This window comes from Bos javanicus, chromosome 8 (genome assembly GCF_032452875.1).
Source record: "Bos javanicus breed banteng chromosome 8, ARS-OSU_banteng_1.0, whole genome shotgun sequence".
In the NCBI taxonomy this organism is placed as follows: Eukaryota; Metazoa; Chordata; class Mammalia; order Artiodactyla; family Bovidae; genus Bos; species Bos javanicus.
Window position 1 is genome coordinate 46,613,498 of NC_083875.1, and position 25,096 is coordinate 46,638,593.

Here is a 25,096-nt window from a genome sequence, read left to right on the forward strand (position 1 = left end):
TTTCATGGAGTGGAGGTTGGGGAAACTATGTAATCTCAGATGACCTGGTTTGTATTATTTTTCAGTTGCCAACTAGCAGAGAACATGGAGTATAGGGTCAAAAAGTTTGAAAAGTACAAAGTGAGTGGAAAAGAGAACCCTTGTCTGGAATGAACCTGAGCTTTGGGACTTGGTAGCATATCATTAGCATAGAAGAATAGTAGGTGATACTGGAAGTAATTGAAGGAAGGCACCTTGCTGGTGATAGTTAACACTATAAATTAGGCCTGGGAAATTAAAAAATTTAAAATTTTTATTAAGGCCAATTTTCCTTGAAATGTTTTTATTTTGTTTAAAGCACATACTACTAAAAAATTAAGATGTTTTTCTTTTGGAGTCATTCTTTTCTCAGATATTGACTTATCTTTGTTAGGTGTACATTGACAACATATGCTGAAGAATATGCTCCACCATATGAATATCAGCCACTTGTGAGTATAACAGAGCTGAAAAGCCATATTCTAATATTTCTGTGCTTAATATGATTCTTTACATCTAGTGTAAATAGTCAAGCTTGAGAAGAAAGGACAAATTGTTGAGATTTATGATGTTTTATATTTATCTAGAGATATTAGCTATTTGTGGGAGTTAATGGAATATTTTATGGTTATGATTTATTTTGGGAACAAGTTTATAGATTTCAGGGAGAAAATATTGCAGTATCTAAAATATATTAGTTACTTTCTTCCTCATCTTTGTTTTATTGTCCTGCTCCATAAATGCAATTTATCTGGAATAAGAATCTACCTTTCTATTCATTTGTATTATATTAGCATATGAAAATAAGTGGTTTAATTTAGCCCTGGGAAATATGTATGCTGATAAAATATGTCCAGTTTTACAACTTCAGTATCAGTTCAGTTCAGTCGCTCAGTCGTGTCTGACTCTTTACGACCCCATAAATTGCAGCACGCCAGGCCTCCCTGTCCGTCACTAACACTCGGAGTTCACCCAGACTCACATCCATCGAGTCAGTGATGCCATCCAGCCATCTCATCCTCTGTCGTCCCCTTCTCCTCCTGCCCCCAATCCCTCCCAGCATCAGTCTTTTCCAATGAGTCAACTCTTCGCATGAGGTGGCCAAAGTACTGGAGTTTCAGCTTCAGCATCATTCCTTCCAAAGAAATCCCAGGGCTGATCTCCTTCAAAATGGACTGGTTGGATCTCCTTGCAGTCCAAGGGACTCTCAAGAATCTTCTCCAACACCACAGTTCAAAAGCATCAATTCTTCGGTGCTCAGCCTTCTTCACAGTCCAACTCTCACATCCATACATGACCACAGGAAAAACCATAGCCTTGACTAGATGGACCTTTGTTGGCAAAGTAAAAAGTTGGCTTTTCAATATGTTATCTAGGTTGGTCATAACTTTCCTTCCAAGGAGTAAGTGTCTTTTAATTTCATGGCTGCAGTCACCATCTGCTGTGATTTTGGAGCCCAAAAAATAAAGTCTGACACTGTGTCCACTGTTTCCCCATCTATTTCCCATGAAGTGATGGGACCAGATGCCATGATCTTCATTTTCTGAATGTTGAGCTTTAAGCCAACTTTTTCACTCTCCACTTTCACTTTCATCAAGAGACTTCGTAGTTCCTCTTCACTTTCTGCCATAAGGCTGATGTCATCTGCATATCTGAGGTTATTGATATTTCTCCCGGCAATCTTGATTCCAGCTTGTGTTTCTTCCAGTCCAGCGTTTCTCATGATGTACTCTGCATAGAAGTTAAATAAGCAGGGTGACAATATACAGCCTTGACGTACTCCTTTTCCTATTTGGAACCAGTCTGTTGTTCCATGTCCAGTTCTAACTGTTGCTTCCTGACCTGCATACAAATTTCTCAAGAGGCAGGTCAGGTGGTCTGGTATTCCCATCTCTTTCAGGATTTTCCACAGTTTATTGTGATCCACACAGTCAAAGGCTTTGGCATAGTCAATAAAGCAGAAATAGATGTTTTTCTGGAACTCTCTTGCTTTTTCAATGGTCCGGCAGATGTTGGCAATTTGATGTCTGGTTCCTCTGCCTTTTCTAAAACCAGCTTGAACATCAGGAAGTTCACGGTTCACGTATTGCTGAAGCCTGGCTTGAAGAATTTTGAGCATTACTTTACTAGCATGTACTTGTACTTAAAACATTATACAACAAAAGCAAAACAAGGCTGCTTCCTATTAGTCTTGTTCTAGAAGTCCTAACTGGTGCAATAAATAAGAGACTTAGCTACTGAAAAAGAGGAGAAAAAAAATCTTTATTTTTTGGATAGTATGATTTCTTCTCAGGAGAACCAGGATGTTAAAATAATAAGTACTTAGAATCAGTTTAGACCACTTAGTAAGGTGATTGAATATAAAATATATCAAAGATAATATTTTTCCTTCATATTAGCAATAACTTCTTAGTAAGCAATCCATAAAAGAAAAAAACATACAAATTGCTATAGCAACACAAATTTTAAGTACTTTTATGAAGAAAATTCTCAGATAAAGATCAATAAAGAAGATGTGGAAGCTCCTCTCCAAAGATGGTAGACAGGCTACTTACCCAGCAAGAGTTAAATGTTCCTCCACCTTTTGAATCACGGTTGTCAGGTGACAGATTTGAGCAATAGAACATGACAACAGTAACTCTATGCCAAATCTAAGCTAGCTTTAATAAGACTGCTTCCAATTCCTGGAGCCCTGAGCCACGGGCTAGGAAATCTAGGCTACTCTGCTAAAGGGAGAGTACATGAGGAGGGATAATGATATACTTAACTTATGAACGATGAAACCATCTTGGACATCCAGCCTAGTGGGCATAGACTGAAGCTTCAGTTGTCATCTGACTACAAACCACAAGAGATTGCAAGAAAATAATAATAAATTGTTATTTGAAGGCATAAGTTTAGGGTGTTTTGTTTTTTTTTTAATAAATACACACCAAAGGTAACTGAAACAGAAATCTCAAGTACAAGGGAATATCTACTGTTTAGGGGACTGGAAAACTAAATTAATTATAAGTTAAATTTATAAATTTAATATAATTACATTAAAAAATCCCAATGGACTTTGTTTACTATCTGAGAACTCTAAGATTCTGAAAGTTGTTTGAGAGTATAAACAGATGAGAATAATAAAAAGTTATTTGAAACAGTGGCATAACCATTTATGGAAATAAAAGATTCCTGATACCACCTATATTATAATATTATTTATTTTTGCTTATTAAAAAATACAAATCAAGCTGTTAGAAAAGCAAATATGATGGCTTATGGATTAATATGCTTAATACATAAAGAATTCAGATTTATTGGCAGGAAAACTGTTCAACCATAGGTAAATGAGCCAAGGGCATATAAAGACAATTCACAAATTGGGAAATAATTATTATTAGTTAACTGACAAATACAGGGCAAATCCCAGTCTACAAATAACAGAATGTGTGGATTAAAACAGTACATTTTTTTGCTAGAAAAATTGGTGATATTTTTTAAAATAATAATACTCTGTTGAGTGACACTGGCGTGAGATGGCTACTTTTTTTTCTATTGCCAGAAATATTGTAAATTGTTTGTCTTTCTGGAAAGGAATTTTTCAATATGAATTGATACACTATTTGATCTAATAATTCTAAGGATTTCCCCAAGAAAAACAATTCAATCCAGGGACAAAGTTTATATCCATTGATATTCATCACTGAATTATTTATTATGGCAAACTTGGAAATTACTCAATGTTTTAGAATTGGGTACAGTACTCTAGGGATTCAGAATGAGTCTCCAAAAAATGTTTCACTCCTGCATGAGGATTTTTTTGAGCCAAAGACCCTGTGGGTTAAGATAACCTAATCTCCTCCTTTAACTACCTAGAAGAATTTAAACTGGGAATTTTTCTCAGGAAAAAAAAAAGTTATTACTGGAGATAAATTTTAGCTAAGTTGCTGCATCTATATTGCAGGGCAAATGTCTAATTGCCAAACATCTGCTCTTATTGTCTTGAAATAAGACAATTCCTGTCTTTGGACGCCCCAGGCCTCTATCCCATTCCTTAGCTCAGGATGACATGTATACCTCATTTTATCTTTCTGTCTTTGAACCTTCTCATGTATGTCAGGTTCCTGTATGTATGAAATTAAATTAGACTTTTTCTGGCTAATCTGTCTTATGTCAGTTTAATTCTTAGACTAATCAGAAGAATCTATAAGTGTAAAGGAAAGTTTTGTTTTCCTTTCTGACAGTACTAATTAAATAGGTTGTAATCACATAATGAGATATTTTATATATTTATATATTCCACCCTTTAGAAAGTCCATGGATAGTTCTTAGTGTCTTGATAAATCTTCTTATTTAAGGTCAAGGAAAATCATTAAGATACAAAATTGTATGTGTATTTTTCCTCCATACTTTTATCTAAAAGTATGGAGGAAAAAAAGCCTGAAGAAACTGTTAAATGCTATAAAAGTTGGCTAGTGAATGCTGAAATTCTAGATGATTTCCTTCATTATTACACTTTTCAACATTTTTCAGTGTAGCAAGCATGGTGGTTTATAATCAGAACCACAAGGAAATATATATTATTTAAAAATGAGTTTCAGGCTCATTTCCTTATTTGCATGGGATTTGGTCCCATCTCTAAAAAAAGGAAGTTGCAAGACACATAATTAAAAACTCACAAAATTCAAAGGACTAATTTTCCCATAAGCATAAATATAAAGAATGTGGGATGTATTTTTGGGGTGGATAACTCTTTAGCCACTGTGTTATGTATTTGTACTTTTAATTTTTTCAGCATTATGTCTAGTATTTCTCATGTTGCTTGTTTCCACATTAACAGCACAGCATGCAGCATGTGATGGCAGTTGTTTGGCTTTATTTAGAGTTTTGTTCATTTACTTCTAAGTTTCTTGTCAAAGTAATTGACTTTGAGCATGTTTTCAGTACTGCTTCTAGCACCCCCATTTAATAATGCTTGCATTACATTGTTATAGAATATAAAAACTATTTTAAATTGTAATGACAGTGAATGGTTAAGTAATAGCAGAATAGTGACTGAACTCAGACTTAGAAGATACCATTCACATAAAAAAATATATGATTCATAAAATACTGACAAAATAAAGAGAATATTTTTTACTTGCTAGAGACCTCACCATGTGGCCTTTGCATAAACACAACTCACCATTCACTCAGTCTATCACTTTTGCAATTATGCAGTTTCTGAAGAAATCTTAAAATATTTTGATTTGTATTATCTCAAATTTTATGCATGAATTGAGGCTTTATAAATTTTTATATTGTGGTCTCTTACATTTGCTTAATTCACATTTGCATAAAGTAGGATGGAATTATAAGAAGTCTTGAAGTGAAGTGAAGTCGCTCAGTTGTGTCCGACTCTTTGTGACCCCATGGACAGTAGCCTACCAGGCTCCACCATCCATGGGATTTTCCAGGCAAGAATACTGGATGGGCTGCCATTTCTTTCTCCAGGGGATCTTCCCAATCCAGGGATCGAACCTGGGTCTCCTGCATTGCAGACAGACACTTTACTGTCTGAGCCACCAGGGAAGCCCTAAGAAGTCTTAAGGGAATCCAAATAATCTCACTATATGAATTAATAAATCCAAAATATTAGGAAGCTATGAAATTATTTCTAAGGAGAGAAAAGAAAGAGAATTGCAAGTTTCTTCTTCAGAATTCCACTTCCTAAAGGGGGTATTTAATTTCAATGAAAGATACCTTCTCTTAAAATCTTTCCTATCCATCTCCCAAAGAACCAAAATAAAGGAAAAGTCACAGAGATATTACATCAGAAGATTGGTCTAAGACTGGATGTTTGTAGGGTACATGAATCTTTTAGACAAAGGACAAGTGAGGAGAGGGTAATGGTGGAGAGTCAACTGAACACACTTAGGATTAGTAAGGAAAATAATTATTTCAGGCATGGACTAGCAAACTCAGGAAGTTGAGGAGTAGGGAATTAAAAAAAAGAACAAGCATGGCAATAGTGAAGGAGTGAGAGAGCTAAAAGAATTAGAGGTAGTGAGTGAATGGGGATGTACTGGAATTTATTAATATTTCTGATTTAGAACAATTTGGGGGAATCACAGATCCCAAGATGTGGTCATGGGAATGAGGTGTTATAATGGAATCTAAGCCATTGACTTGAGAAGGTGAAAAAATGGTAAGTGAGAGTGTTGGCTAGATTCTACATATGAGTGTTGATGTCAGCCTACAAGATAGTAGGAAAGAAAGGTAGGACCAAAGACTGAGTCAAATGACCAGTCCCTCGGTGGGAGCATTTTGGAGATTCATGGCTCCTCCCAGCCCTGCAGCTGCCATTTGAGTACATCTGATTGGATGGGGGAGCCTGGTGGGCTGCCGTCTATGGGGTTGCACAGAGTTGGACACGACTGAAGCAACTTAGAAGAAGAAGAAGACGAAGAAGATTGGTCTTTACTGTGTGAATTACCATCCTTTTTCCTAAAGAGAGCTGTCTATTGAATTATCTTTCCAGGCATATGTGTAGCTTTAAGCCAGAAAATGTTTCATATCTCAGTTCTTTCAGAGATAAAAAACTGAGGAACTCTTAGAGAGTTACGTATTAAAGCTGGCATGCATTCCAAATTGATTACAAGGAACCTAAGCAGTGTTGCCCAGTAGGTAAGAAAGAGGCTGTATCTGTTTAAAATATTCCCAACAATGGATCCCCAACCGGGATTCTGTGCCCTGGTATGGATACAGCATTGTTAAAATATTAATATTTCTGTGCTATTTAGAAATTTGCTGTGGCCTTGTGTTCTCCAGAACCCTGCTGCCTCAGTAGCCCAGCATTCTGGACTCCCAGGACCCAGGGGTACATTATGACTTACCTGGGCCCTAAGGACTTTCATGGGCTCCTTCTTCCACTGAAAGAAAAAAAAATTAAATAATTTATTTTACAACTGTATTGCCATAAAGGCAAATATAATCCAGGTTGGATTATATTCACTTTTGTTAATTTGTTTTTATTTTTTATTTTTAAATTTTATTTTATTTAACTTTACAATATTGTATTGGTTTTGCCATATATCAAAATGAATCTGCCACAGGTATACATGTGTTCCCCATCCTGAACCCTCCTCCCTCGTCCCTCCCCAAACCATTCCTCTGGGTCGTCCCAGTGCACCAGCCCCAAGCATCCAATATCGTGCGTCGAACCTGGACTGGCGACTTGTTTCATATATGATATTATACATATTTCAATGCCATTCTCCAAAATTATCCCACCCTCTCCCTCTCCCACAGAGTCCAAAAGACTGTTCTATACATCAGTGTCTCTTTTGCTAATTGAAAGGCTTATTGAAAAGATGTATCTTTAGGCTGCGTTTCTCATTGGTATTTTGTAAAGATTACCTATCCTTTTTTCTTTTATATTTTTATACTGTTCTGCCTCCTTGCCTATTTTTGATTATTTGTGACTATACTATTGTATTTTATAGCCATGTTATGTGATCATGTTATTGTTGACCCTCCTGAAATTATCAGTATACTATGGGTGTTATTTTTGTTGTTGTTTAGATGCTAAGTCGTATCTATCTCTTTTGTGATCCCATGGACTGTAGCCTGCCAGACTTCTCTGGCCGTGGGATTTCCCAGGAAGTGAATTGCCATTTCCTTCTCTAGGGGATCTTCACTGGAGTGAATTGCCATTTCCTTCTCTAGGGGATCTTCCTGACTCAGGAATTGAACCTGCATCTCCTGCATTGCAGGCAGATTCTTTACTGCTCAGCCACCAGGGAAGTCCAGTGGGTGTTATTACACAAAACTAAATCATACAACACTCATTTTTTCCTGAGAAATACTTTTGGACTTTGGTACTCTATTTTAAGCAAAATTTTCTGTATAATAGCTGCCATTGCTTACTGCCTTGAGATGTTTATGGGTATTAAATTACTGGCATCATTTCCTGGCTTCAATATGAGTTTCTATCATTTAATAGAGTTAGTTTTTCAAAATGGCATTTGCATTTTTCATTATGGTAAAATATATATAATATAAAAGTACCATTTTAACCTTTTTTTAGTTTACAATTTAGTGGCACTAAGTACATTCACATTATTGTTATAGTCACTTTGAAAATTCTGATTTTAAAATAAATTAAAACATGTTTGTGGGAACTTTAAAATACTATGGGCCTTAGACACTGGGCTTTCTGTGCCTCATGGCTCAGTCGGCTGAGCCTGGATTTTCTTTCTGGTAGCTTAACACCTGCCTGACAGGGGCATCTAAAACTTGTCCAAAGTGCTTGGTGTGTATTGATTTATAAATACTTTGAATATCATCCCAAACCAAGATACACCTCAGCTAGGAGTCACCTTGAGCACTATCAAGAGCCTTTTATTGTTTTATTAGGCTCAGAAACATGAAAGAAACTCCTTAAAGCCTGGAATTACCCTTAGTTTCCTGCTTCCCAGGAAGGGATGTCTAACAGGGGCTTTAAAAAGAAGATAAGGGAAAGAGTGACTTACCAAAACCACCAATAGTTGGGTCAGAAAGTGAATCTAGAACAGGTTGGGGTTTCTGTAGGAAACATTACCTGTCTGAACTAAATTAGCTTTCATTTCCACTTCTTTTTAAGCCCTTCTCTTTGTATCTGCTCCATTCTGTGTCCCTGTGATCTTCCATAATTCCAGTGTAGATAGTCTTTTTCTTTTTTTCTTGTTCTTTTGTTATTATTATTGTTTTAAAAATGTAATAGCATGAAAAGTTGTTCATTGTAAATCTGGTCACACTGAATAATCATGTGTAAGCCTTGTAGTCTAGAATAGAGTGTAGTTTTGCCAAGCTTTCATCCAAAAAATTAAGGTTGAACTTTAATTAGGTAATGTTTCAGAGTCCATAATGTGTCTTCATAATTTTTATTTTAGTACTACTTCACTTTGTACTGCATCTTAATATATCTACTATTTAATTTTCTCTTTTTTCTTCTGTTAAGGTTCTGACTCACTGTCTACTAAGAGTATAATCATGGCCCTTTGCTGAATACTCTTGTTTATCTTATTATGTACTGTTGACTGAAATGAAATGAGAGAGAGGTTTACATTCTTCTGCAAAAGAGGTGTAGTGGTAAGGGAGTGGAATTGGAGAAGAAGGAAGAGAGGTCACATGATTGTACCTAATATTTTTTGATTGACATCAAGGTGTTTCAAAATCCTGCTTCTAGTTAACCACAGAAACAGCCTTCTCTTACTTGGGTTCAGAAGGAGATGGTGGCCTTCTTTGATGTATATTCATACCTGAAAGATCTCAATATGTGTTGTACATATGTGTGCTGACCTGAAACATACATATGGCCATGATTTTGTAGCTTATAGGCAAATAATTCTGAATCTGAGTCTCATGGCATTCTCCGAGTGCTAAGAGACCACATTTCCTAAAATGGGAAGGAATGGGTGAATTTAATTCAGATGACCATTATATCTACTACTATGGGAAAGAGTCCTTTAGAAGAAATGAAGTATCCCTCAAAGTCAACAGAAGAGTCTGAAATGTATTACTTGGGTACAATCTAGAAAATGACAGAATGATCTCAGTTCATTTCCAAGACAAACCATTGAACATAACAATAATAATCCAAGTCTGTGCCCCAACCACAAATGCCACAGAAGCTAAAGTTGAATGGTTCTATGAAGAGCTACAAGATATTCTAGAACTAATGCCAAAAAGAGATGTCCTTTTCATAATAGGGGACTGGAATGCAAAAGTAGGAAGTCCAGATACCTGCAATAACAGACAAGTTTGGTCTTAAGATACAAAATGAAGCAGGACAAAGGCAAACAGAGTTTTGTCAAGAGAGCACACTGGTCATAGCAAAAGCACCCTCTTCCAATGACACAAGAGATGACTCTACACATGGATATCACCAGATGGTCAACAGTGAAATCAGATTGATTATATTCCTTGCAGTCAAAGATGGAGAAACTCTTTATAAATCAGCAAAAATACTTGGAGCTGACTATGGCTCAGATCATGAGCTTCTTATTGCAAAATTCAGGCTTGAATTGAAGAAAGTAGGGAAAATCACTAGGCCATTTGGGTATGACCTAAATCAAATTCCCTATGACTATACAGTGGTGGTGATGAATAGATTCAAGGGATTAAATCTGGTAGACGGAGTGCCTGAAGAACTATGGACAGAGGTTTGTAACATTATACAGGAGGCTGTGACCAAAACCATCCCAAAGAAAAAGAAATGCAAGAGGGTAAAGTGGTTGTCTGAGGAGGCTTTCTAAATAGCTGAGAAAAGAAGAGAACTGAAAGGCAAGAGAGAAAGGAAAAGATATATGCAACTGAATGCAGAGTTCCATAGAATAGCAAGGAGAGATAAGAAAGCTGCCTTAAGTGAACAATGCAAAGAAATAGAGGAAAACAATAGAATGGGAAACACTAGAGATCTCAAGAAAATTAGATATATCAAGGGAACATTTCATGCAAAGATGGGCACAATAAAGGACAGAAATGGTATGAACTTAACAGAAGCAGAAGAGATCAAGAAGAGGTGGCAAGAATACACAGAAGAACTATACAAAAAAGATCTTCATGACCCAGATAACCATGAAGGTGTGGTCACTCAACTAGACCCACACATCCTGGAATGTGAAGCCAAGCGGGCCTGAAGAGGCATCGCTATGAAACACAGCTAGTGGAGGTGATGGAATTCCAGTTTAACTGTTTCAAATCCTGAAAGATGATGCTATTAAAGTGTTGCACTCAATATGCCAGTAAATTTGGAAAACTCAGCAGTGACGACAGGACTGGAAAAGGTCAGTTTTCATTCCAATCCCAAAGAAGGGCAATGCCAAAGAATGTTCAAACTACCGCACAATTGCACTCATTTCACACGCTAGCAAGGTAATGCTCAAAATCCTCCAAGCTAGGCTTCAATAGTACATGAGCCGAGAACTTCCAGACATACAAGCTGTATTTAGAAAAGACAAAGGAACCAGAGATAAAATTTCCAACATTCATTGGATCATAGAAAAAGCAAGGGAATTCCAGGAAAACATCTACTTCTGCTTCATTGACTATGCTATAAAGCCTTTGACTGTGTGGATCAAAAAAAACTGTGGAAAATTCTTTAAGATATGGGAATACCAGATCACCTTACCTGTCTCCTGAGAAACCTGTATACAGGTTAAGAAGCAACAGTTAGAATCAGACAGGGAACAATGGACTGGTTCAAAACTGGGGAAGGAGCATATCAAGGCTGTGTTTTTTGTAACTCTGCTTATTTAACTTCTATGAAGAGAACATCATGTGAAATGGCAGGCCGGATGAATCACAAGTTGGAATCACCATTGCTGGGAAAAATATCAATAACCTCAGGTATGCAGATGATACCACTCTAATGGCAGAAAGTGAAGAAGAACTAAAAGAGCTTCTTGATGAGGTTGAAAGAAGAGAGTGAAAAAGCTGGCTTAAAATTCAGCATTCAAAAACTAAGATCATGGCATCTGGCCCCATCATCACTTCATGGCAAATATGTGTGTGCTGAGTCATGTCCGACTCTGTAACCCCATGGACTGTAGCCCTCCAGGCTCCTCTGTACATGGGATTTCCCAGGAAAGACTGCTGGACTGCCGTTTCCTACTCCAGGGGATCTTTCTGACCCAAGGATTGAACCCATGTCTCTTACATACTCTGCATTGACAGGCGGATTCTTTACCAACTGGGCTACCTGGGAAGCCAAATAGAAGGGGGAAAAGTGAAATATTTTATTTTCTTGGGCTCCAAAATCACTGCAATGATTACTGCAGAAATGAAATTAAAGGACACTTGCTCCTTGGAAGGAGAGTTTTGACAAAGAGCTTCCTTTGTAGCTCAGTTGGTAAAGACTCTTCCTGCAATGCAGGAAACCTGGATTCAATCCCTGGGTCAGGAAGATCCCCTGGAGAAGGAAATGGCAACCCACTCCAGTATTGTTGCTTGTAGAATCCCATGGACAGAGGAGCCTGGCAGGCTATAGTCCATGGGGTTGCAAGAGTTGGACGTGACTTAGTGACTACACCACCACCACCAGATTACATATTAAAAAGCAGAGACATCACTTTGCTGACAAAAGTCCATATAGTCAAAGCTATTGTTTTTCCAGTAGTCATGCTGGATGTGAGAGTTGGGCTATAAAGAAGTCTGAGGGTCTAAAAGTTGATGCTTTCCCATTGTAGTGTTGGAGAAGACTCCTGAGAGTTCCTTGGATTGCAAGGAGATCAAACCAGTCAATCAACCCTTAAGGAAATCAATCCTGAATATTCATTGGAAGGACTGATGCTGAAAAGTGAAGCTCCACTTTGGCCACCTGATGGGAAGAGCTGACTAATTGGAAAAGACTCTGATGCTGGCAAAGATTGAAAGCAAAAGGAAAAGAGGGCAACAGAAGATGAGATGGTTAGATGGCATCACTGACCCAATGGACATGAGTTTGAGCAAACTTCAGGAAATAGTCAAGTACAGGGAAGTCTGGCATGCTATTGTCCATGTGGTTGAAAAGAGTCGGACATGATTGCGACTGAGCAACAACGACAAGCTTTAACCTTTGTATCATTTGGCAGTTGCTCATATAGTTCCACAAGGCTTCCCCAGCTTCTCTCATTGATCTTTATTTAGATATAGAGATTAATAGACACATAGATAAGATGGAGAGATAGATAAGATATATAGATAATCTGACTATCATATCTATTCTCTCTATCTCAACATTCAGAAAACTAAGATCATGGCATCCGGTCCCATCACTTCATGGCAAATAGATGTGGAAACAATGGAAACAGTGACATACTTTAGTTTTTTGGGCTCCAAAATCACTGCAGATGGTGATTGCAGCCATGAAATTAAAAGATGCTTGCTCCTTGGAAGAAAAGCTATGACCAACCTAGACAGCATACTAAAAAGCAGAGACATTACTTTGCCAACAAAGGTCCATCTTGTCAAAGCTATGGTTTTTCCAGTAGTCATGTATGGATGTGAGAGTTGGACTATAAAGAAGGCTGAGCGCCAAAGAATCGATGCTTTTGAACTGTGATGTTGGAGAAGACTCTTGAAAGTCCCTTGGATTGCAAGGAGATCCAACCATTCAATCCTAAAAGAAATCAGTCCTGAATATTCATTGGAAGGACTGATGCTGAAGCTGAAACTCCAAAACTTTGGCCATCTGATGCAAAGAACTGACTCATTAGAAAAGACCCTGATGCTGGGAAAGATTGAAAGTGGGAGGAGAAGGGGATGACAAAGGATGAGATGGTTGGATGGCATCACTGACTCAATGGACATGAGTTTGGGTAAACTCCAGGAGTTGGTGATGGACAGGGAGGCCTGGCATGCTGCAGTCCATGGGGTCACAAAGAGGTGGACACGACTGAGCGACTGAACTGCACTGAAAAGTCAGGTTATTTTTTGATGTGACTATTCATTGTGGTCATGTATGGATGTGAGAGTTGGACTGTGAAGAAGGCTGAGCACCAAAGAATTGATGCTTTTGAACTGTGGTGTTGGAGAAGACTCTTGAGAGTCCCTTGGACTGCTAGGAGATCCAACCAGTCCATTCTGAAGGAGATCAGCCCTGGGATTTCTTTGGAAGGAATGATGCTAAAGCTGAAACTCCAGGACTTTGGCCACCTCATGCGAAGAGTTGACTCATTGGAAAAGACTCTGATGCTGGGAGGGATTGGGGGCAAGAGGAGACGGGGACGACAGAGGATGAGATGGCTGGATGGCATCACTGACTCGATGGACTTGAGTCTGAGTGAACTCTGGGAGTTGGTGATGGACAGGGAGGCCTGGCGTGCTGTGATTCATGGGGTCACAAAGAGTTGGACACGACTGGGTGACTGATCTGAACTGATCTGATCTGATTCATATAGACCTCCATATTTTTCTTTGGGATGACCCTAACCCTAACTCATTAATGATATAGATGTTTATACTTATATTCACAGTCTATACTTCCTTGAACTTCCCATGACTATTTTCTTTGGTTGAATACTTTTATTTGTTACAAATGTTTCTCCTTTGTAAAATTTTACCAAATGAAAAGATATATATAAAGGTTTCTTAAATATATCCAACTATTTGCATGTTCTTTACAGCTGCATATGCCAGTTACTCTTATTCAATCATTGAGGAAAAAATATCCAATAGAAATGAAATCAATTATCAATTTAAAAGTAATGTAGGGAAATGAACAAAGGAATCTATCTAAAATGCCTATGACCTGTGATTCCCAGAGTTAGTAAAGTAATTTTGGCTGTAGGAGAATTGTTCTTTTCTTCCCACATCACTCTGTGTGTTTAGAAGACAGCCTAATTAGGGGAAGACAGGTCTTCAGCCAAGTGCATGTAAGTAGGGAAGAATTTTATATGTGATATATACTGAAATTAAACAAAATATCACAGCAATCTACTTTAATATCTTTTTAAATTCCATCCAATGTGACATTTGGATAAATAAGCTTGTTGCCTCCATACATTTTAAAGAGTAAATGGAGTACACCAAATGAGGATGCTTAAAGGCATGCTAGGGAAGAATGATCTTTGCTGTATGAATACCAGGTGGCTAATAGCTATTTGTAATGGTGGACACAAGGTTAGTTCCCAGTGACTGATTTGGGCAGGAAACAACCCATTATGTATTTTTATGGATGAGCTCTCTAGATAAAGGAATTGAGACTGCTCTCAAATTATCTAGTGATATTAAGTTAGGTAGAGTTATTGATATTCTAGAAGGCAGGACTAAAACTGAAAATGACCTTGAGAAATAAAACTATGAAAAATAAAAAGTCCTAAAAAAACAGGATGAAATCAAATAAGAATAAGTGAAACCACAGAAATGGGTAAGGACTGGGTATATGGTTGACTAAGAAACAGCAATGTCATTTTATCCTGAAAAAATGGTTTGTAAGATAAATGATGTTTAGAGGTTATGGGAATGAGGTGGGGAAGGGATGGGAATCTAAGAATTGGATACTCATCACTTACTGATACATTTTACTGATGTAAGTGGTAAAACCATGTCTTATTTGTCTTTCACAAGGAAGGAAGGTTGACTGGGCACTCAAGAGGACCCTCTGTAATATCCTAACCTATTTTTCTATTATCTGTTAAAAATAAGAAGGAAGAAAAAGAGAAGGAAAGGAAAAAGAAAACTTTATTAGCCTTAATGCAGATTTTCTGTATAGTGATTCTCTTGCTGGGTCTTTAGTAGTTCCCGTTGCTGCAGGGCCTATTTGCCCTCTGTGTTCCTTTCTCTGACACTCTTTTTCCATCTTCTATCAGGATGTTTTGGTTTCCCCAACCATTCTCTGAAACAGCACAGTCAAAGATGACAAGAGATTGATTCTTATTGTTGGTTGTGTTTTATCAGGTCTTGCCCTCTATGATGCTTCTTTGGAAGTGAGTAGTCATTGGCTACCACTGCATTCTTTGTGCCCTGCCTTTCCTTAGAATCTATGGCTTTGCAATGCTCTCTCCATGACTTTCTGTCTCTGTCTTTCATGGCTTTTTTATGAACCCAGCCGTAAGTATTCCCAAGAATTGGGTCCCAGAACCCTGCTCCTCTCATTTTACATAATCTCAGAAAATTAATCCACTCCCATGGCTCTGTAACCATCACCTTTGAGGGGGTAACTTATTTTTATATAATTTCAAGCTTACAGGAAATTTATAAGACCAGCACAAGGAGCTCCCATATAATCTTTACCTAGAGTCACCAATTATTTACCATTTGAGAGTAGATTGGAGACTTTGTGCCTCTTTACCTATAAATAATTCAACGTGCATTTCTTAATAACAGACACATAGCCATGGTAAAGTTTTCAGCCTCACAGAAAATTGATACAGGATAATTATGAAAGCCAGAGTCCATATTCAAATATAATCCATGGTCCTAGTGATATTCTTTATCGCTGTTTTACCCAATCAATTATCACTGCTGTGCACAGGGCACTGACTTCTCTCCTGGACATCTGTCCAACAGCATTACCTTTCAAATAAGAATTTTGTACTGATGTCATCTCTAATTAAAAATGTCTGAGAAGTGACTCATCATTTGCCCCCTTTAACAAGTCCTCCTCATCTCCATGTCTTTTTAATTCTTTTTAATGGTGTTAGAACTCTCCCAGCCATCCAGATTTGAAGGTATGAGCATCTTCGATTCTTTATCCCCAATTAGGCTAGTAAGTCCTTTAAATTCTTCCTGTGAAATGCCTCCTCTAGTACAGCTCTGCTTAAGCTGTGTGCTCTGTTGCCAACCCATTCTATACTTCAGACAAATTCTGTTACCCTCCTCTATCTGGAAGACTCGGACAATTCAGTGATATCTTAAGATATCTTAAGAGTACTTTGTCAGTGATATCTTGAGTACTTTGTCAGAACTCAGGGTCTGTGTGGCAGCAGAATAGTGGATCAGCCAATAATGTGAAATAATCCACAAATCTCTTTCTATATACAATTTCTAAACACTTCTTCCCAACCCACTTAATAGATGTTGAGTAATCATTTAGATATTATGTTAGGGTGTTGAAACTCTAACAATTGTCCACAATTCACATATGCAGAGGAAGTATGTCTTACTGATCACTGGCCCTCTTCCTAAGCCCATCACCAGTGGGAAAATACTAATTCTCAATCAACATAAGCTTAGTTTGATTCCATGATTTAAATAGCTCCTATAAGAAAATTTAATCTTTCTTGAAAAAAAAAAAACTCACTTTCTCAGAGATCCTCTCCCACATTCAATGTGTAGAAAAGAACTGAGACTGTTATCTGTTAAAAGGTCTGCTTACAAGGTTGGCCTTTGGTTGGCATGTGGAGATAAGAATTCCCTAATAAAAGTAGTTCACAGTGTCTGAACTGTTGGCACAAACAATGTGCCTTATGTTGAACAATTGTTTTCCTTCTAGGAGTCTGGAATTTTGGTATATGCTAGGCAGAGGGTGCCTATGTGACCAGCTCCTAAGAAAAATCTTGGCCTTGGAGTCTCTAATGAGCTTCCCCAGTAGATAGCATCTCATACCTCATGGCTAGAGGGAATCAAGTGCATCCCATGTGATTCACTGGGAGAAGGTTCTTGATCTCAGAATTTCATACCTGTTTTTTCCTTGACTTTAGCCTATGTGCCTTTTCCCTTTGCTCACTTTGATTTGAATCAACTTGCTGTAATCAAGCATAGCCACGTGCATGCATGCATGTGCTCAGTCATGTCTGACTCTGCAACCCACAGACTGTAGCCTGCCAGGCTCCTCTGTCCATGGGATTTTCCAGGCAAGAATACTGGAGTGGGTTGCCATTTCCTACTGCAGGAGATCTTCCCTGACCCAGGGATCGAACCTATGTCTTTTGTGTCTCCTTCACCTGCAGGCAATGGCACCCCACTCCAGTACTCTTGCCTGGAAAATCCCATGGACAGAGGAGCCTGGTAGGCTGCAGACCATGGGGTCGTGAAGAGTAGGACACGACTGAGCGACTTCACTTTCACTTTTCGCTTTCATGCATTGGAGAAGGAAATGGCAACCCACTCCAGTGTTCTTGCCTGGAGAATCCCAGGGACGGGGGAGCCTGGTGGGCTGCCATCTATGGGGTTGCACAGAGTCGGACACGACTGAAGTGACTTAGCAGCAGCAGCATCTGCAGGCGGATTCTTTACAACTAGTGCTAGTTATTCTTTATAACTAGTGCTAGCACTAATCATAGTCCCAAGTACAATTATATGTTGAGTTTAATGAGTCCTCTGAGCAAGTCAGTGAATCTAGTGGTGGTCTTGGGAATCCCAACACACCCTAATTTTCTCCCTGTGGCAAACTGCTATTTTCCCCAAATGGTTGCCACATGCGCTGCCATGGCATGTGCTCTTACAATGTGATTTTGACACTCTTCACATTGAGAGGTAGAGTCCGTGTTCAGTTCAGTTCAGTTCAGTCGCTCAGTCGTGTCTGACTCTTTGCGACCCCATGAATTGCAGCACGCCAGGCCTCCCTGTCCATCACCATCTCCAAGTCTGTGTTACATCCCCCCAAATCTGGGTGAACTGTGACTGTGATGAAAGTGATGCTATATGATTTCTGGAGTAGCTGTTTAAATGCACTGCAGCTTCCTCTTGTTCTCTTTGTGCCAACCTTATTCTTAGAACCCAGTCACCATGCTGTGAGGAAGCCCACGCAGGCACAAAGAGTTGTTGTGTAGCTGTTCCAGCAACATCTAGTCTCTGGGATGATATCCCAAGTCTACCTGGTTGCTCTTTTTCTTACTGGTATAAGTGGCTATAGTCTGTGAGTCTTTCAGTCTTTTTCTATTTCCCACTCTTTTTTTCTGGGCTTGGTTGGAGCCCTCATGGCTTGTCTGAGATGACTGAACTTCATTTCCACTTCCATAGATACTGTTGACCCCACAGAAGCCTTCTGTGATTCCCATTCAATAACTAGCTTCAGTGCTCAGCTCTGCAGCTAACAGTTGAACCCTCTCTCCAGACTTGCAACTACTTTCAGGGTCTTGTTTGTGCCACAGAATACCAAACATGCCTCAGGACTGATGATTCTCAGACCTCCCTCTGCCTGACCAGGCTGCTTCACTGGTTTGAGTTTGGCTGTGCCCCAGGCAAACGAAAGAACAGCATGAGAGGTGGTCTGTTTAAAGATCTCATGAGAAATGAGGGCCAGGAGACCCCTATGCCTTTCTGCCATTATTCTCACGTATCTAATGTATTTCTCTCTGTCCATATCAATGAGACCCTATCTGGTTTAAATCTGTGCTGCAAGCTCAGTTGTGTCTGACTCTTTTGCGACCCCATAGACTGTAGCCCACCAGGCTCTTCTGTCCATGGGATTCTCCAGGCAAGAATACTGGAGTGGGTTGCCATTTCCTCCTCCAAGGGATCTCCCTGACCCAGGGATCGAAGCCACGTCTCCTGAGTCTCCTGCGCAGGAGGGTTCTTTACTACTGAGCCACCGGGGAAGCTTATGAAACGGTGTGAAAGGTGTTGCTCAGTCATGTCAAACTCTTTGTGATCCCATGGGCTGTAGCCTGCCAGGCTCCACTGTCCATGGAATTCTCCAGGCAAGAATACTAGAGTGGGTTGCCATTTCTTTCTCCAGGGAATCTTCTCAACCCAGGGATTGAACCCAGGTCTCCTGCATTGCAGACAGATTCTTTACTGTCTGAGCCACCAGGGAAGCCCTGATTTAAGTCTAGGGATGGGAAAACTGGGAAATGCATCAACTATTTCTCCTGTCCTTCTTTGCTTTTACCTATTTTCATCTTTCTACAATGCCCCAAACTTCTGTATTTTCCTACTCTATATTCCAACTCTTGTTTAAGGTTTCATGGCAAAGAATGTTTTCTCTCCATGCTTGGAGAAATCTATGATTTGAATCTTCCAGGTATGGTCATTGATATTCTAAAATCCTCAAGAGTGTGCATTGGATTGCAAGGTTGTTGTCTTTAGGGAAAACTGTATTTTTCATTAGAAGGTGATATTACTTTGCTCTTTGTCATTTTTTTCTAAAACAAATTTTGATCACCCCTTGGGAAAATGGGTGGTTACATACAATGAAAAGAGAAAACTAATAATAATTTTGAAATGATTACTCCCTCCCTATATATTTAGTTTCAGAGGTAGACCAAATTACTTGCTTGTCCAAAGCTCCCAGCATCTCAATTTGGCCTTGGGTATGAGCTGCAGTCAATATAAAAGGTCCTTTGATGTAGGACCTTCTTGGTTGGTGAAGCTGCTTTTTTTCTATTCTATTTGGTGCCTTTTGTACTAAACTTTGAAAAACATACTTTATTCTGCTTCCTTATAGTACTTATACCCTCATGGTTCCTAATAGTTTGTTCTTATTTTTGAAAACCTTCTTTTTTCACCTGTTCCATATTTGCATCCTTCTAATTCCTGGGTGTATGCTTAGGCAGAAATTTACTGTCTGCCTTTACTCCTACTTTTTAATATATTTCCATCTCCCTTGTTTTTGACCCATTTCCTTGCTCTAACTCTCAGTACCTCAGTGTTCCAATAATGCAGATTATTCAGGTATATATTAGATAGGATGCTTTCAGTAGGTTGTACAAAAACCAACTCAAACTAGATTAGGCAGTAAAAGTAATTTATTGGCCCATATATTTTTGAAAAGTCTGGCTTCAGGAAAGGATTGATATGGCAATGTCATCATACTTTTTACTGACTCTCATATCTGCCTTTTTATGGTATTGGTTTCATGCTATAATGATTGTAGGCAGGCTGCCAACAGCAGCCTGGGCTAGGTGCTTCCTTATTTATATCCAGTAGTGAAAAAAGAATGTTTTCTTCCCCAAACCCTTGAACAGAAGTCTCAGGCTTTGAGCTGTTTGGACAAACTGAAGTCACATGTCTAACACTGAACTAATCACTGTCATTGAGAGTGGAGTGAGATTATCCTGATTGTCTTAGGCCAGTTAGATTCTGCCCCTAGACCTAGAGGGGGCTTAATCTACTCACATTGCATGGCTGCTGCTTAATGGGAAATGAGAAAAGTGGATTCAGGATGAGCTGGAGTCACCTCTTAAAGTTTGCATGAAATGAGTCTGTTCATGTCTTCCCAACTCAGTGTTCACTACTGACTTCACTTGAAATCAAACATGGTAGGAGTATAGACAATGAAGAAATTGTCAAATATTACAGATTCAGTTGTATGGGTTTTTTTTTTTGGGTGGGGAAGTTGGTTTACCATCTCTGATCATGGGAGGCATTCAGTTTTATGTGTGTTAACAGGCAACAAACATTCTCTTAATTAGTTTTCCTAACTTCAGCATTTTTCACCCCTTCTTATCCACTTGTAGAAAATAATGGCCTTACTGAGATATAATTTACTGAGATTTAATTCACATGCCATAAGATTCACCCTTTTAAAATGTACAATTCAGTGATTTTTAAAAATATATATCCAGTGTCATACAATCATCACCACAGTCAATTTCAGAACATTTTCATCATATCCCAAAGAAACCACATACCCAGCGTACCAGTCAGGTTTCTCTACAGAAACAAACCAAAGCTGAAATCCTAGGAAAACCAGTGCTTGAGAATCAGAAGCACCAACGAGCAGGATAAGATCAACATCTCAGCTCAAGCAATCAAGCAAAATGGGCCAATTCTTACTTTCTCTGCCTTTCTCTTCTATTCAGGCCCTCAGCAGATTGGATGATGCCTACCCACATTGGGGAAGGCAAACTACCTTATTGAGTTCATCGATTTAAATGCTAGTTTCATCTGGATACAACCCGCAAATAATGTTTAGCCACATATCTTGGTGCCTTTTGATCCAATCACATTCATTAATAGTCACTCCTCATTCTTTCCCCTCCATCATCCTCTGGCAAAGCAACTTTCTCTCTTTGTGGACTTGCCTATTTTGTCATTTCATATAAGGAATCATAAAATCTGGCTTTTGGCTTAGTTTCATGCAATTAGCATATTCCCAAATTTCATCTATGCTATAGAGCTACCAGTATTTTATTCCTTTTTTTGGCCAAAATAAATTATTTCGTTGTGTGAATAGACCACATTTTGTTTATACATCCATGAGTTAATGACATGTAAGTTGTTGAGATCCATTTCTAATCATAGCTCTGGGATCCAGTCTTTTTCATCTTCAGTCTTTAGCACCTTCTGCTGCCAGAATATTTCTCCTAAAACATCACATTTATTCTTATCATTCGTCTCATCAAAACATATCATCCTCTCTGCCTAGGAGATACTAAAGGAAGGTGTTGACTTACATGCGAAGCTCTCCTCAGTTCCACTGCAGCAGGGGTAGGAATGAGGAGATCCTGCTTCCTACTTAGAGGGCAGTTTGGCAAGTGATGCTCTAATCTCATTTAAAGGATCTCTACCTGACCCAAAACAAACAAACAAACAAACCTCAAAGAAATAGAACCCCAACACAAAGCAAAAGCCCAAAACTATATAGAAAGTGACATGGATATTATGTAGCTTTCAGATTTTATTGTTTGTATATTTTATCTTTGAATTATTAAGAATTTCATGAAGGTGCTAGTGCACTAATGTGTCTTACAAGCAGACAGCTTGAAGCCCTGGCTGAATCACTGGCATTCTTTAGCTTCTTCACTGAGATTTTAAGCAAATGATATTTTCTTGCATGTAAAGTGGGAGTAATAATTCCTACTCCAAAGCCAGTTGTGGATTAAAAGTTATACTCAACTACCATGTTCAGACCATAATAGGTACTCAGTAAATAAGTAGACACCATAATTATTATGAGATTAGAATTTTCAATTGTTTTCAACAAAGCCTATCTAAGATTAGAACTATTTTGGTGTTCTTTCATTGTTTCATAGTTTTGGTGATTTAATTTCAATTTTGTCCTAGTGCTTTAAAATCAGTATCAATTTAAAGCAGAAATTAGATAATCAGTACAGGGGCTTTATGTTTCTTGTTTGCCATTATCCTTGATGTAATCTGAGTGAATTAATATTTCCTTTGGGAAGTGGAAATGATAGTGTTTTGTTCTATTACGATAGAAGTTTTTATGACGTACTCTAAGGATGCGTATGTGCTAAGTCACTTCTGTTGTGTCTGACTCTTTGTGACCCTGTGAACTGTAGCCAGCCAGGTTCCTCAGTCCATGGGATTCTCCAGGAAAGAATACTGGAGTGGGTTGCCATGCCCTCCTCCAGGGGATATTCCCAACCTAGGGATCGAACCCGTGTCTCTTATGTCTCCTGCATTGGCAGGCAGGTTTTTTACCACTAGCACCATCTGGGAAGCCCGCTCTAAGGATAAATACCTTAAATATTATACTGGGTTATACGGAGGTAAATTTCTCATAGGATGAACCTTCCAGCTTGGCATTTACTTGCAAGTATGACCTGATAGCAGTTATTAAAAATATAACCCGCACAACAAAGGAAACTATAAGCAAGGTGAAAAGACAGCCTTCAGAATGGGAGAAAATAATAGCAAATGAAGCAACTGACAAAGAATTAATCTCAAAAATATACAAGCAACTCCTGCAACTCAATTCCAGAAAAATAAACAACCCAATCAATAAATGGGCCAAAGAACTAAACAGACATTTCTCCAAAGAAGACATACAAATGGCTACCAAACACATGAAAAGATGCTCAACATCACTCATTATCAGAGAAATGCAAATCAAAACCACAATGAGGTACCATTTCACGCCAGTCAGAATGGCTGTGATCCAAAAGTCTACAAGCAATAAATGCTGGAGAGGGTGTGGAGAAAAGGGAACCCTCTTACACTGTTGGTGGGAATGCAAACTAGTACAGCCACTATGGAGAACGGTGTGGAGATTCCTTTAAAAACTGGAAATAGAACTGCCATACGACCCAGCAATCCCATTGCTGGGCATACACACCGAGGAAACCAGAATTGAAAGAGACATGTGTACCCCAATATTCATCGCAGCACTGTTTATAATAGCCAGGACATGGAAGCAACCTAGATGTCCATCAGCAGATGAATGGATAAGAAAGCTGTGGTACATATACACAATGGAGTATTACTCAGACATTAAAAAGAATACATTTGAATCAGTTCTAATGAGGTGGATGAAACTGGAGCCTATTATACAGAATGAAGTAAGCCAGAAAGAAAAACACCAATACAGTATACTAATGCATATATATGGAATTTAGAAAGATGGTAACAATAACCGTGTATGTGAGATAGCAAAAGAGACACAGATGTATAGAACAGTCTTTTGGACTCTGTGGGCGAGGGCAAGGGTGGGATGACTTGGGAGAATGGCATAGAAACACGTATATTATCATATGTGAAATGAATTGCCAGTCCAGGTTTGATGCATGAGACAGGATGCTCGGGGCTGGTGCACTGGGACGACCCAGAGGGATGGGATGGGGAGGGAGGTGGGAGGGGGGTTCAGGATGGGGAACACATGTACACCGTGGCAGATTCATGTCAATGTATGGCAAAACCAATACAATATTGTAAAGTAATTAGCCTCCAATTAAAATAAATAAATTTATATTAAAAAAAGACAAAAAAATAAAAATATAACTGAAGATATTAGTCTTTGGAAAATTATATTAATATAAAAGGTGTTAAATGGTAGTTAAATTGTAGTTGTTTTTTTCATATGTAGAAATAGTTCTTTATGCTGTATATTTATGGTTTAGAAATTTTTGCACATATAATAATTTATAATTTTATAAATAAGACAATCATTAATTAGACTTATCATTCATAATTAGAAATGCTTATAAATGCAATAGCCAAATACAAGAAGTGATGAGTAATTTGAGAGATTATATTAATCAACTGTTTGAAAATTAACCTTTGATCATAATAAGACTAACACATTAAAGATCAACTTTTGGAAATCATTCCTTTATACATATTTCAGTCATTTAATATTTAAATTGTCTTTTCCCTCCATAGGGTGATCCTTGTCAAGATGATGATTATTCAATTGTCCACAGAAAATGCCGTTCTCAGTTCACAGATCTAGATGGTTCCAAAAGAGTTGGCATCAACACTTGGCATGATGAGAGTGGGATTTATGCCAATTCATATGTAAAACGAAAACTCTACTCATTAACAGGTGGCCCTATTGCTCCCTTTTTAAAATAATGTATCGGGTCAGATTCTATAACTAACGAAAGGTAGTAGATGTAACAGTTGATGATTTTCTATCCTAATAAATACAATGGAAACTTTACATTCCTTTAACACAAAATCTTAAATTCTACACTAGTGTGTATATCCTTTTTTTCATAAGCTACTCTTGTATTTCCAAAGTTTAGTATGTTTATCATTGAAGGTATGTATAAAATTCTAGATAGTACTTAGAGGAATTTTATTTAATTGTACTTTATTTTATTGACTGGATTTATTTTATTGAATACATTTTATTAGGAAAAATACATAAAGCTAACACAGTCAAGCTCTTGATTGCTTAGGGTGTGTCTGATTTTAAAAAATGAGGTAACTTCCACTTTTAAGTGAATAAAAATTTAGGTGGTGCTCAAATTCCTCACGAAACTCAAAATTGCTGAAATTTGAGCAACACTGACCCTATGATGGT

The 25,096-nt window shown here is 38.2% G+C and overlaps 1 protein-coding gene across 5 annotated transcripts in view; it reads left to right on the plus strand.

Moving 5' to 3' along the window:
- Nucleotides 1–24,730, plus strand: part of CFAP95 (cilia and flagella associated protein 95) — a 161,063-nt gene extending 136,333 nt beyond the window's left edge. For 4 of the 5 annotated variants that reach the window (XM_061425511.1, XM_061425510.1, XM_061425508.1 and 1 more), the window contains 2 exons: nucleotides 413–470; nucleotides 24,451–24,730. In XM_061425511.1, the coding sequence (XP_061281495.1) occupies nucleotides 413–470; nucleotides 24,451–24,642 (250 nt within the window). In that variant the 3' untranslated portion in view covers nucleotides 24,643–24,730. The remainder of the gene's footprint in view (nucleotides 1–412; nucleotides 471–24,450) is intronic. The other variant, XM_061425513.1, reaches the window with a different exon arrangement.
- Nucleotides 24,731–25,096: the final 366 nt, after the last annotated feature.